Source organism: Muntiacus reevesi, chromosome 7 (genome assembly GCF_963930625.1).
Source record: "Muntiacus reevesi chromosome 7, mMunRee1.1, whole genome shotgun sequence".
In the NCBI taxonomy this organism is placed as follows: Eukaryota; Metazoa; Chordata; class Mammalia; order Artiodactyla; family Cervidae; genus Muntiacus; species Muntiacus reevesi.
The window spans coordinates 59,266,144-59,280,441 of NC_089255.1; the positions used below are offsets into that span (position 1 = coordinate 59,266,144).

Consider the following 14,298-nt stretch of genomic DNA (forward strand, 5'->3'; position numbering starts at 1 on the left):
GCCCGAAGAGTTTTATCTGTGGATATGCCCGAGGGCATACTTTTGGAAGTCCTTCCTCTGGTAGGACTGGTTAGTGCTTCTCACTTCTCATATTACTACTTCTTCATTTGTCAAATATTTATGCATATTGTTTATATGTCTTAGAAGATTCCAAACTGAAAAGAGGGAGTGTTCTAGGAGCTGGCCTGGAATTGAGTGGTTGTCCTTGGAGATTAACCAGGAGAAGACCTTTCTTGGGTCTCCCAGTGTCTGTTTATTAACTTGTCAGTAAATATTGTCTAGAAATGATTCTTGGGAGAAGAGTTGATTTTGAGACTAGTGTAATAAATAGGGAAGAGATTCTGATCTGAAATCATTTAGATATGAAACTTGAGCGTGTTTCACAGTTTTTATTTAGCTTTGCCCAAAGGGAATAAAATGTTTTAACCCAGGTAGTGGGTTTGCTTGTGCTCCAAAACCCCAGATAATCAGTTGAATGAATAAAATTTCAGGGATTGTCTTTCTCAATGTAATTTCAGAATTAATTTAACCCAAGGAAAGAAGAGAAGAATGTTAAGATGAGAAGATCTAGAAAATCCCTCCCCATTTAAAATTCACACTGATTTGGGTTGTTTTTTCTTATTTATACAGCTGACTGTAAATTTTTCCATGATTTAGGTTGAGTACTATAAAACTGCATTATTGGCAATAATAGTTGTTTGTATATTATTTTATTTTACTTTTATGTGTGTTTATATGAATTTTTATTGGATTTATTTTTTTCCCATATAGATTTTTTTAAGATTCTTTTTATGTAGAAAAATACTGTGAATTTGATCAGTGTGAAGGATAAGTAGAGGGTAGGGAAAGACAAAGACTTCGACAAATTATTAAAGTCTAGAAAAAAAGGTAAAAAAAGAATAATTATTAAAGTCTACTTTCTGTAATATTAAAACAGATAGAATTTGAGATATGGTTTTATTAAGCGTGGCTCTGTTTGGGTAGCAGCGTGAAAGCTGCTGTGAAGAGCGGTGCCTCCTCCGATGATGAGAGGAGTCGGTATCCGTGGCTTTTCCACGCTGGGTTGGGGATCTCTCCATTCTCTCCTGACTGAGGCACACTCACTCAGGGGCAGCCTGGGAGCAGTTCCTAGTGTGTTTCAACCCCTGTACTTGCTCCATTCACTTTTCTCACCTCTTCCGACCCCTCAGCCAAAGAATCCTAGACTAGAACACAGAACAGAGTCTTCATTCTGTGCTGACTGGGCTTCGGATGCCTGAACCATACAGTGAAAGTGTTGATTAAGGTCTTGTCTGCTGTTACATTCTGTCAGTGATTTTTCTTTTTTCTTTTATTTAAAACAGAGCAGAGCATAGCACTGATGTCAGCTTCTGCGTATTGTTCCATAACTGCTTTGCAAAGTGGTGATTCCAAAGTGCCCGGTGTTTTTTTCTTTCTGGGAATGCTTTTTTTTTTTTGGTATCCCTTTCATGCTGTCCATTTGCTATCATTTGACTCAGCAGTATTTTTAATAAAAGGCAGGTGGTATTATCTCAGAATCCAAGCCGAGAGTCCTAATTGGAAAAAGTGCTGTAAAGATCAGCCAAGAGCCAGGGAGTTGGCTGCCTGTAATCAGGAAGATGCATGAGTGTGTTCTATAGAGACAGGTGATTTAGATTTTCTTGCCATAACTGGTAACCATACATATATACTGCCCCTTGTCCTCTTTTTTTTTTAAAAATAGAAAAGTTATTGAAGAGGAGCAAAATCTTTCCCTTTCTGATAAGCCTTTTCCTGCTCCACTCCACTCTGCAGGTTACAAAGAAGAAAAAAACAACTCTTGAGAAAGAGTAGCATGGAATTAACTAGGTGATGTAGCAGATGAACAAGTTTGCTAATGTCTGGGTTCTTAGTGGCTTGCACATAGTCACACAACTGTGTACCTGAGTACATGCCAGTGTTACCTGCGTAGATGATCACATATTGTATGATTTGTGAGTGACAGATTGTTAACCTGACATCTTCTAAAGCAGTCCATGACTAGGCTCCAGGGAGCTCTTGAATCTCTGAAATTGTGGGTATGATTTTCTCTTGGGTGTCAGTATATGCAGTTTTCTTTGAGAAGACCCATGAGCTTATTCAGATTTTTCAAGAGGTTCAGACCTCCCCCTTGCAAAAATCTGAAAATCACTGCTTTGTGAAAAACTTGCTTTTGGAGGGAAAGGACTATACTTGTGAAATAATCATATTATTTCATTTGTTCAGCAGAGTTTTACTGAAAACAGCTAAACATCAGGATGTAAACAAAGTTTACATAGATTTAAATCTATTTTGAAAGACAAAACTCAATGCAGAAGCTACCTAATTCCACGTGATGGGAGGAGTAGCAATCCATCATATAATCGTGTTTATATGTGTTTTAATTTTTTTGTAACATGTATTTTGAGAAATACATGGCATGTAAAATTGTATTACTAATTTAATATTTTCCTTAAGTCATCAGCTTTTCTGGTAGAAGGGATTATACACACACTCAATGTGTAGCCGTTCTTGTTATTTTGGCTGAGTTACCCTTGGGTTTTGTGTGTGTGTGTGTGTGTGTGTGTGTGTGTGTGTGTGTGTGTGTGACAGAGAAGACGAGAAGAAATGAGCTCTTGCAGCTCATGATGTTCCTTCACTGACAGGACGCTTATAGCATGCTATTTCTGAGGTGCTTTCCTTCCAGGTGTCTCCTTTCTCTTCCATTCACAGAAGTGTCATATCCTGAGATCTCTGTTCAGGTGTCTGAACTGACTTCTACTTCTTCCTGATACCGGTTGACATCTCTGATTAGCTCCTCGGTGGTTTAAATCTTTCTTCATTCTGGTCTTCTTGAAATCTTCAGCTTCTGTTGAAGTCATGGACTTTGGTTTCTATGTTATGACCTTCAGCTGATCTATCTTCTAATCTTTTATATGTATTTAAGCACTTCCTATTGACTGAGAGACTCCAGCAGACCTGTGTGCATGTGGCTTAATTTTTTTTTTCCTTTGTGCACTACAAATCTGTTCAATTCTATTTCATTTGTCTCATTCAGTTGTCTCATTCAGTCTTCAAAGACATCTGCCTCTGTCAATCTTGAGCTGAGTGTTCTCACTCAAGCTAATTGCGGAAAAGATAGAACCATTTATTTTTGTTTTGTTTCTTGGTGTTTAAACTGCATAGTTTTATGAGTATGATATGTTTTCCTGAACTTGTCAACAGGAAACAGCATGGCTTAATTGATTGTTGCCTAAGGCCCCCACCTTTGCCCCCTGCATTCTGCCACGTGGCTTTTGGGAATCTTAGGTCCCTGACCAGGGATTGAACCAGAGTCTTGGCAGTGAAAGCCCAGAATCCTAACCACCAGGCCACTTGGGGGACTCTTAATTAGATTGCTGCATATAGTCAAATTATTTCCATGGTCTGCCTCTTTATTATAATAGTTTTCATAATTACCTTTTCTTGAACTCTTTTGGGCCAGTTCTCAGTGTCTGGTAAAAGCTATCATGACCTTCCCAGCACATAAATGTGACTTGTCTCCCCACCTCTTCTTGCTCACACATTCACATTGTCATGAATATTAGCTCATCCGTTGTGTTTGCCTTGTTACTTTGGTGCTTTAGAACCAAACTGGCCTGGGAATCAGCAGCAGTGTGCCAAGAGGTTTGCACTGTTGAATAAACATGGACCAGGTTCCAGAAGCTTCATTTTGATCAAAAATTTGGTAGAAAAACGTTAAAGCAAACGTGACACATTATGAAATAGAATACAAAATGCTCATGAATTTTTAAGCTAACAGGGAACTTCAGAGTCTCTCTGTTCTGCTTAAGGCGAGTGTTAGTATCCCTATGAGGTGATATATTTTCTATTTGTAACCGTAAGACATTATTAGGCTTTAGATTACGGTAAAATCAGGCCCCAAATGCCTTCTCTCTGTCTCAAAGTCCTTTCTTGATTTGCCTCTTACTATTTATTTTCTTCAGGCTTTTTCAGGTAACTTCAGCCAGTTACCTTGATTTACTTATGTGCCTCTCACATGCTCTGCTATTTGCCTAAATTCAGCCTGTGTCACCCTTCTTGAATGAGAGAGATGATGATTTCTTCTACCTGGCTTTGGGATTCCCATGGCTCATTACTTCCAAACACAGTTTCTTTTTGTAGACATTTGAATGTATTATATACCTGCTCTAGATTCTCTATATAGCCACATGTAATTACATACATACATGCACACATTTATCCTGTTTTTCTTTGTCATTTTTCAAACGTCTTTTGTAGCTTTCACTATGTATAAGGCACTATATAGGCACCTTCAAAGAGACTCATAAGAGAAAAAAGACCTATACAAGATGGAAAAACATAAGAGAAACAGATCAAGTTTAAAACCAGTTCAGAAGAGGGAGGGCTACTTTTTGGCTATTCAGAATAGAGTGAGTTTCCATGTGTTTTGTCTGTATCCTTGCTGACTTGGTACACAGATTCCATGGTTCAAGGTGGTTTGCCTACTGTGTAACACAATTATACTGAGAGTGTAAAATGCAAATAGGGATGTAATACATTTCCTTTGGCTTGAATAAAATCCAATTTTATAATAACAGTGTCTTAGGTATACAGAGCAGAGAGAGACTTTAGAAGCCATCAGATTCAAATTCAACCGAAAGGAAAAACAGACTGAGCAGTCGGTGACTGACCAGTTTGTTCTCCTGACTCAAACTTGTGCACTTGACCTTGTAAAAGAGGTGATCCTGTCAGGTAATGATTTTATATTTGACTTAAAATCCAAAGATGTAAGGTCATAATTGTCAGTTTAATATACAATAACTTGCTTATGAAAAGGACTTCTTGGATGCTTTTTCTGTTTAGGAAGATATCTGCTGTCATTTGAAAGATCAGGTTAAGCAACTGGAAAGGAATCAAGAAGCAACCAGATTAGAAAAGACTGAGATCATTAACAGATTGACGAGAAGCCTGGAGGAGAGTCAGAAGCAGTGTGCCAACCTCCTGCACTCAGGTGGGTGTCTGTGTGGGTGCTGACTCCCCAGAAGGCTAGGAGAAACTGTGGAGCAAGCCTAGTAGGATCCATGAATTACTATAAAAATCCAGAAAAAAACAGAAAAGTTCATTGGAGACAGAATTTTTTCTTAACATTGTTACTGGTGTATGTCTACGAAGATGTGGTGTATTTTCATTAGATAATTGGGGAAATCCAGACAAGTATAAAGTAGGAAATAAAAATAACCAATAATCCTACTATGCAGAGACAATGGTTAATGTTATTCACAAGTGAACATGTATAGACAGTTCCCTGTTTCTGTACCTAGTGCGTTTTAAAACAAATCCAAGCTGAATGTGCAAAGATTGAATAATTCAGACGACTGGTACAATGTCTGAAGAATGGGTTATTAGAAGTTGAAGTCTGCCTAAGTGTGTGTGTGTGTTTTGGTGGGGACAAAATTTGCATCATACTCCATTTAGGTCATTTAAGTTTGTTCCTTTGTTCCACATGGTATTACTTACTGAGCCTTTTTGGTTGCCATTAAAGGCTTTGAAAATATGGTTTTCTTTAGTTGCCTAATACTCCATCATTACTTTGCTTAGCCATTTCTTAGAGGCTCATTTTCTTCTGAGGAAACCCAATAAAGTCCTTTTTAAATGGGAACCTTTTAACCATTTAAAATGTTAGGTTACTGGAGTTTCAAGGGTACAATCCTAGTTTGCTTCTAATACATGTGGAGGTGGGAGTGGTGGAAATAAAAGCACTCAGAAGCTAAAGGCATCAAGATGTGGTTTTCTTATTGGAAGGTAGAAATGGAATGGGTTCTAAAGAATTTTTACTTTGGTGATCTGTGAGCTAGAATGTTCTGCTCCTATTAAAGGACTTGTGGAGTGTTAAGGTCTGTAGACATGGCTGGTTTAATTCATGGCAAGGTCACAGTAGCCCATGTCTTCAACTCCCCAAAGACCTTTGGGCAGCCGTACTAAATCTTGAAAATGTCAGCACCATGCATATGCTTTCTGGGTCCCACCAGCTATAACCTCAGTGGATGCAAATTCTTCTGTATGTCATGGGCGGTTTGTTCCGCTTTATCTGACGTATTCTGTGGTTCTTTCTCCCACAGGCTCAGTACAGGAGGTGGCTCAACTCCAGCTCCAGCTGCAGCAAGCACAAAAGGCACACGCTATGAGTGAAAACATGAGCAAGGCTTTGCAAGTGAGTTTTGCCACTAGGAAGAGACTTTCTGGGTAACTGAATTAGGCGATGGTTACATCACCTTTTTGAACCTTGGATTTCTCTGTGTATGGTGGTTGGACCATCTCCAATCCAGCCCACAGGAGTCACTCACAACCTTACCCACACAGCTGGGTAGCCAAGCCCTGGTCTGCCCACCTGTGGAGCAAGGGACCATCCCTCCCTTCACATGGCACGTCCTTTCATCTTGGGGAGTGTCCCAGAGATAGGTTTGTCTACAGGTGTGGGAAATCTACAGTTCAACTGCAGTCCTCTCACACCCTCCTCCAGTACCAGTTATGTTTTCCAGTGGAGGAAGTGTTCAGTATTCCCTCCTCTGGAAAGATGCATAGTATTTTGTGCCTTTTCACCACTGGCAGCCTAAACCAGTCTCCTCTGTCCCCTACTCTTAGGCAACATGCACTGCCACCAGCTTCTCAGCTCAAGGGAGGCTGTTTGTGGAGGACGGAATGTCAGTGAGGGAGGTGTGAGAGAGGTGTTTACATCTGCTTTCTCATTCACTTTATTTGTTCATTCATTTTACTTGAAAACCTTGATATGTGCTGGCCTTTACATTTTTAATGCATGCCAAAAAATGTATTTGAAGTAGCATTTCTGCCTTCTGTTGATCATTAAAATGAACTTTGAAGAATAGAAAGAATGACTGATTCCTTCTTATAAAAAAATGAAAATCACTTTCAATAATTTTGTGTTTTAGGAAGAATTAAAAGAACTAAAAGATGAAATTTCTCTGTATGAATCTGCTGCAAAACTAGGAATACTTCCAAGTGACTCAGAAGGAGAATTAAATATAGAACTAACTGAATCATATGTTGATTTGGGTATTAAGAAAGTCAACTGGAAAAAATCCAAAGTTAAGAGGTATGGAGAAAATTCTTTACTATAGAAGAATTCACGTTAATAATATTGATGGTGCATAATAAGCAAGCAGCACCAGGCATGAAATGATGAACTGCCTAGGGGTTCCTTAGTGCAAATCAGTTTATTTTAGTAACTTCTAATGAACTGCCAATGTCAGAAATCAAAATGAACAGAAACCTCAAGCGTTGCTATTGTACTGTCTTAATACCAATAGGCACATCAGTTCCAATAAGGTAAAAATAATTTACTTAAAATATACAAGTTAAATTCTACTACTTAAATTATGTATCTGTTCTATTAAGGCAAGAGCATATTAGTTTTATTATGTTAAAACTGTGTGTTGAAAGCAGCCATTTATCAATGGTATATGAGAAAATGAGCATTGATTTTCCCTAGGAACCTTACTGTGACCTTATTTATTTATTTATGGCTATGCTGGGTCTTCGTTGCTGTGCAAAGCCTTGCTCTAGTTGTGGCATTCGGGGGCTACTCTCTCGTTGTGGTGCATGGGCTTCTCGTTGTGACGGCTTCTCTTGTTGTGGAGCATGGCGCTGTAGGGCACATGGGCTTTAGTAGTTGTGGTGCCCAGAGTCAGTTGCCCCATAGCATGTGGAGTCCTCCCTGATCAGGGATCGAACCCATGTCCCCTACGTTAGCAGGTGGATTCTTAACCACTGGACCACCAGGGAAGTCCCTGTGACCTTACTTTTAAAATAGGGATTCTGTCTTTTATGCTTAATACAGATATTTTAATGCTGCTTATTTAGCACATATATTTTTAGGAATCTCATGGAAGGGTGTGCGTCATTGTCCCTGCTGGGCCTAGCGGGGAAGGGAGTGGTCATGGTAGAAGAGGGAGCACATTTAGATATCATGAAACACTTAAAAGATAAACGCAGGGAAGGATGTATAGTTTGAAGCGTTTGCTGTTTGGAAGGGACTATTTAAGGCTCTCGGAGTGGAGTACGGAAGATGAAAGAGGCGCTCTCCCCACAGGGAGTTTCTGTTTTGTCTGATGAAGAGAGGGAGACCTACTTGTAAGCCACTAAGTGCTGTGTGCTAAATGCAGTGCTTAACATACAAAGGGGGTCTTTAGCCATTTCTTCTGGTCTGGGATAAAGATGAAAGATAGGCTTATTTGGAAGAGATTGCTTTCAGGCTAAGGAAAGCCTTTCTTGAATGCATTCTTGAATGAAGCCACCACCATCCAATTTATACTTTAAGACTGAGTTTGCCATCTTAGTGTTTAGTGAAAGTGTTTACTACCTGGTGTGTTTCAAGTATCATGCAGCTAAATACAAACATATGAATCCTCTGAAAAGTTTGTTCCACCGTGTTTTAGAACTTACCTATTTTAGTGCTGTGATTCCATTTTCAAAACAACCAAATGAGGTGCAGTAAATTAAGATCTCAGTCAGGTGGTGCTGTGGAACACAGTGTTAGGTCAGTTGAGTTAGGTTCCACTTATCTGGAAGTCAGTCTTTAGAGACTGTCATCTCAACAGAGCACAACTACAATCCAGACAAACGCCACGAAGCAAATAGCAGACCTGGATTATGTGGTGTATTTGTTAGAAGCCATCTTGGGGCTCATACCCCAGGGCCATATTGACTTAGATTTGTTGGTACCCCGTGTGTGCATGTGGGTGCATGGTAAGTCGCTTCAGTCGCGTCTGACTCTGAGACCCCATGGACTATAGCCCGCCAGGCTCCTCTATCCGTGAGTTACCTGATTTCCTAAGTGACCGCGGAGTAAAGGGGTCAGGGAGCTGGGAGAGGTGCTGCCAGGACTTCAGCTGGCCAGCTCAGTCTCAGCAAGGAGAGCGCGACAGGAAGCCACAGTGCCGGAGCGGCCACGCCGCGGGGTGAGCAGCTTTTATACATCTAGGCCTGTTCTGACCCACTTCAGAGTGTCCACAATTGTGATCCTGAGTTACCAAAGGAAGCCTTCAGCTTTGGTTAGTTAATTATAAGCAAAAGAGGATGAATGCGCTTTAAACAGATTTACATACAAATTTAAAGTTAAAATGTAGTCATCTGGAAAATTGACTGCTGTGAATGGCTCATTTCCTGTTAATGCTGGATTAATTCTCAGGGGCTAGTGGAAAAAGCCCGGTCTTTAGATCCAGAATTGTTTTGAATCATAGCTTTGCGGTTTATTACTAATTTTCTGACCTTGGGCAAGTTTCTTGACTTTTCTGAGCCTATTTTCTTATCAGGCAAGAGTACAGCATATCCCTTGGGGGCTTAAAATAGATAGAATATAAAGGACCTCATGTCATAAATTCTAGCACATACTAGGCATTTAATCAGTGGTAGCTGTTACTATTATTATTTAAGACTTGACTAAAATATACCATTGATAAGATTTTATATTAATCTTTTTTCTTGGAGTGTAATTCTTCACAATGTTGTGTTTCTGCTCTCCAACAAAGTGAATCAGTTATATGTATACATATATCCCCTCCCTCTTGAATCTCCTTCCCCTTAATCAGCTTTTGATTGGACACATTTTATAAAAAGTCTTTGATCCTCATTTAAATCTTGGGGAAAGCATGGGAGACATATTATTTTAGAGTTGGGAAAACCGGAGCTCAAAAGAGCGAACTCCTTAGCCCAAGAAGACAGACGCTTAGCCACAGAACTAGTACTTCAACCCAAAACTTGACTGTCATGTATGTCTGTTGGTTTGTATTTGCGAGACAGTCAAACCTGTTTGCTCTAAACTTCATTCTTCTATGTTGTTTTAAAAAGAGGATTAAAGATTTAGTTTCTGCCAAAAAAGATATCTCTGCAACTTATTACTTTACTTTATCCCATAATTAGTCTGGGAATTGGGTAAATAATACATGTATGTATTTGTGTGTGTGTATATATATATATATGTAGGTTTATCTTTTGATGTAGAGTTATTCCATCTTGCCATTTACTAAAATATATTTACTTTGCCCCTTCTATTTAGTAATCATCACCCAGATCCTACAGTAATTTAAAGCACATCCGTGTGTTGTAGACACGCGTTCTGGAAACAAACTCACTCAGAAGGATGATGCAGATAGAGGAGTGCAGTTTATTACACCAGTGGGCCCAAGGCAGAGTCTCCTCTTAGCCAAGGACCCCGACCAGTTTTTGTGAAACCCTTATATACCCTAAGTGTACGTGCCCAAACCCACCTCCCCAAATTCCCTGAAACTAGTCTGAACAAAGGAAAAGAAAGATACAATCAAAGATAACCCGTGATTCATATGCCTTAGGCCTAGGTAGTTAACAGTGGATAATTATCAATAGGCCTGTGGTCATACCCCAATAAGCATAATAGAATTCATAATTCTGTTCAGTTACACAGACAATTAGGGGTCTTTTAGGTGACTGAGGGTCTGGGTACGAGCCCTGGGGCTCTTCCATCCGGGGGGCCTGGTTTTCCAGTTGGTATGTCCTTTCCATGGGCATAGAGCTCAAAGTCCACAGTCCGGCCGAAGATGGACTCCTGATTTCAAGATGGAGCCTGTTCTGTCTGTTTCTTCCTTCACCTGTGGATAATCAACTTGAGACATCACTTGGCTATTATACCAAAAGGAATGCCAGTGTTAAACCGGGAAAGTGAGGGATAACTAAAACAGGTGGTTCGTCATTGGGGCTCAGGAAGATGTTCAGTGAAGTGCAGGATAAGTGAAGACATTATCTTACAGTCATCCCTCCTATCATTGGCTACATGGCTCAGTAGGTAAAGAATATGCCTGCCAATGAGGATATACTACAGTTGCAGGTTTGATCCCTGGGTTGGGAAGATCCCCTGCAGGAGGAAATGGCAACTCATTCCAGTATTCTTGCCTGGAAAAATCCCAAGGAAAGAGTAGCCAGGTGGGCTGCAGTCCATCGGGTTGCAAAGAGGCGGACACAGCTGAAAACGCACTTAGTTACTTACTGTCCCTCCCACCAACGCTTTAATGGATAAGAATTTAGCTTTGTTGTTGTTCAGTCATTTTGAGGAAAAAGTAAAAGTATTCTTAGTTCAAAGTGGGAAGAGGTACAAGAGAGATTAGATTTGTACCTTTTCTCTGCTGAATCATGTTTCTTAGAACAAAAGGAAGCAACACTTTGCCAGTGTCAAGAATTTTAGTTCTCTGTTGACTTCAGCTCCTTTCAAATCACTGACCCAAATATTAGCGGCTCCAAGCTTTTATTCTCGACTACCATCTCCCTCAAGCTACTGCTTAGTAAACGTTAAGGGTTTAGCCCAGTGCTGTATTTCACATTCATGGAATTGGAGTAGCTAAATCTGCATGCAGCCTGCAGACAGCTTCCCCTCTTCCTTATTGTAGTTGGCTGTGAAGCTCAAATAATAAACATTTAACAAGTGGAAAGCCTTTCTCCTCCGGTCTTCTCAGCAGGCTTCATCAGGGACAGTTTATTTGGATTGAGGGGAACCGCCCTCCCCAGGGCTCACTAGTGAGCCTAATACAGAGCTGGTCACCACTGCTGGCTTTTCCCTTTGGGGAAAGAAGAGAAAATTATTTTAGCTAGCACTTTCTCTGCTCTCTGACTTGGCTCCCTCTAGGAGTACGTGGTGTGCTATTTCAGTGGTCAGTGTTGAGTAAGAAAAGAAGCATAATTTGTTAACGGCTTGAAAGTTAGTTCACCATGTCGTATAGCACTGGAAGATGCATGGCAATATGTTTTATATTTCTTACATAAATTATATTTGTCTCATATTTATATAGAAATGGTTTAGGTTGGTGAGGTCTGCACACACACACATATTTACACTATATATAATACATATTTAAAAAGTTGTGTATATTGATAAATATGTAGTACATTGCCAAGAGCTCCTTTTGTAACATTAAAAAACCCCTAATATTTTGTTCATCCTCTCTCTCTCTTTCTGTATATGTATATGTATATATATACACAATATGCATATATATGTGTGTATATATTTAATGTTTCATTTGGAATCATCTGAAACAGAAGAATTAGAGAAATTATGTTAATCTGGATACTATTCTTTTTCCTTTTTCTTAGAAACAGACTTTAATTTTTTAGAACAGTTTTAGATTTATAAATTAACATAGTACAAAGAATTACCCCATATTCTGCATCCGTTTTTCCCTATTAACATTTTACAACAGCATGGTACAACTCTTGAACTAATACTGATGAATTATTATTAATGAATATCCATAGTTTATTTAGATGTCCTTCGTTTTTACCTGGTGTTCTTTTTTGTTTCAAGATCACATCTAGGATACCCCCTTATATTTAGGAGTCGTTTTCCCCTAGGTTCTTCCTGACTTTCCTCATTTTTGAGTACCTTGACAGTTTGGGAAATGCTGGTCAAGTGTTTTTAGGAAGGAAGACCCTCCTGGAATTTGAAGTTTTTCTCATGGGTTTTGTGGAGGAAGACCGTAGAGATGAGGTTCCATTTTTATCACATGACTTTAAGGGTACATACTATCAGCTTTTTATTTCTTCTCAAATGTAGCTTTCTTTTTTATGGAAACATTGGAAGTTACCAGTTAAAAGCAGCCATAAATCTTACTTCCCCTCCCAGGAAGAAAACTACTATCAACATTTTGGTATATAACTTCCACGTTTTCTATTTTGTAGGTTTCTAAAGGATAAAATACTATTGAATATACTACTTTAAAATGTGTCTTTTAACTTGGTACATTCTGAAATCCTTAGATATCAGTAAATATTGTTGTAAATACTTATCAGTGGATATGTGGAACTATATTTTAGTTAGGAATACACTTTAAAAATTTTGTCAACCATAGTTAATGCATTATTATAACTAAAAGCATACTTGTAGTCTGGTCTTTATTCACATCTTTGATTTATTTCCTTAGATGTGGGTGAATAATCTTGTCAAGGAGCATGCATGTTTGATACTTTTAATAGGTGTTATTACTCATATCATGATAGTACCTATTTCTCTGTATCCTAGCCATTGTTGAAGGTTATCACTTTTCCTGTTTAAAAATTTTATGTAGTTAGATCCATCACTTTTCCCTTTTGATTTCTTGATGATATTTTTCTAGTATTTTTTATAACTTTGCTTTTTAAACCTTTTAAAATTGTAAAATATAACACATAAAAGTGTATGAAATATAAGTGTCTAGCTTAATGTATGATATTAAAATGAATTCCCATGGAACTATCATCAAGGTCAAGAAATAAAACATTGCCAGCCTGTATTCCTCTTTCTAGTCATAATGTTGAGCTTACTGCTGTCTTAACTCTTAAATTATTTTGATTTTCTTGTTATCTTTTAAAAGCTAGTTATTCTTGCCTGAACTTTATGTTAGATTTGCCTTCATTTAGAGGGAACTCATATATCAGGTGGTTTTTCTTTTTTCCTCTTTTCTATAGCTTTATTGAGATATATACAGTTGACCCTTGAGCAACATGGGTTTGAACTGCAGAAGTCCACTTATATGTGGATTTTTAAGATAAACATACGGGTGGAGAGGGAGGTGGGATGGGAGACCGGGATGGGGAATTCGTGTAGCTCTATGGCTGATTCATATCAACGTATGACAAAACCCACTGAAAAATAAAAAAATAAATTTAAAAAAAAAAATAAATAAATAAAAAATAAAATAAACATAGTACATGTATTTTTATTTTACAGGTGGTGAAGGAGGGGGCCAGCACCCCCAATCCTCCACGTTGTTCAAGGGTCAGCTATATTTCCAGGATCATAAAATTCACCCATTTGGAGTGTACACAGTTCAGTGTGTTTAGTATCCCCAAAGTTGTCCGTCTATTACCACAACCTAATTTTAAAACATTTCCGCTTTCCCCACAAGAAGTCCAGTGCTTGCTCCCAGTCATTCCCTGTCATCCTGTCTATCTTCACTGTGCTCTACTTAGTTGCTCGGTTGTGTCCGACTCTGCCACCCCAGGAACCATAGCACGTCTGGCTCTGCCCTTGGGGATTCCCCAGGCAAGAATACTGGAGTGGGTTGCCATGCTCTCCCCCAGGGGATCTTCCCGACCCAAGGATCAAACCCAGGTCTCCTGCATTGCAGGTGGATTCTTTAACATCTGCCAGGGAAGCCCAAGAATGTCAGAGTGGGTACCCATCCCTTTGCCAAGGGAACTTCCCCACTCAGGAATCCACCTGGGATCTTCTGCATTGCAGGTGGATTCTTTACCGGCAGCTCAGGCAAATACTAATTT

The 14,298-nt window shown here is 39.1% G+C and overlaps 1 protein-coding gene across 8 annotated transcripts in view; it reads left to right on the plus strand.

The window, feature by feature from the left end:
* Window positions 1–14,298, plus strand: part of CEP152 (centrosomal protein 152) — a 98,356-nt gene that overhangs the window by 28,824 nt on the left and 55,234 nt on the right. For all 8 annotated transcript variants that reach the window (XM_065941275.1, XM_065941277.1, XM_065941273.1 and 5 more), the window contains exons 10-12: window positions 4,864–5,011; window positions 6,120–6,211; window positions 6,948–7,111. In XM_065941275.1, the coding sequence (XP_065797347.1) occupies window positions 4,864–5,011; window positions 6,120–6,211; window positions 6,948–7,111 (404 nt within the window). The remainder of the gene's footprint in view (window positions 1–4,863; window positions 5,012–6,119; window positions 6,212–6,947; window positions 7,112–14,298) is intronic.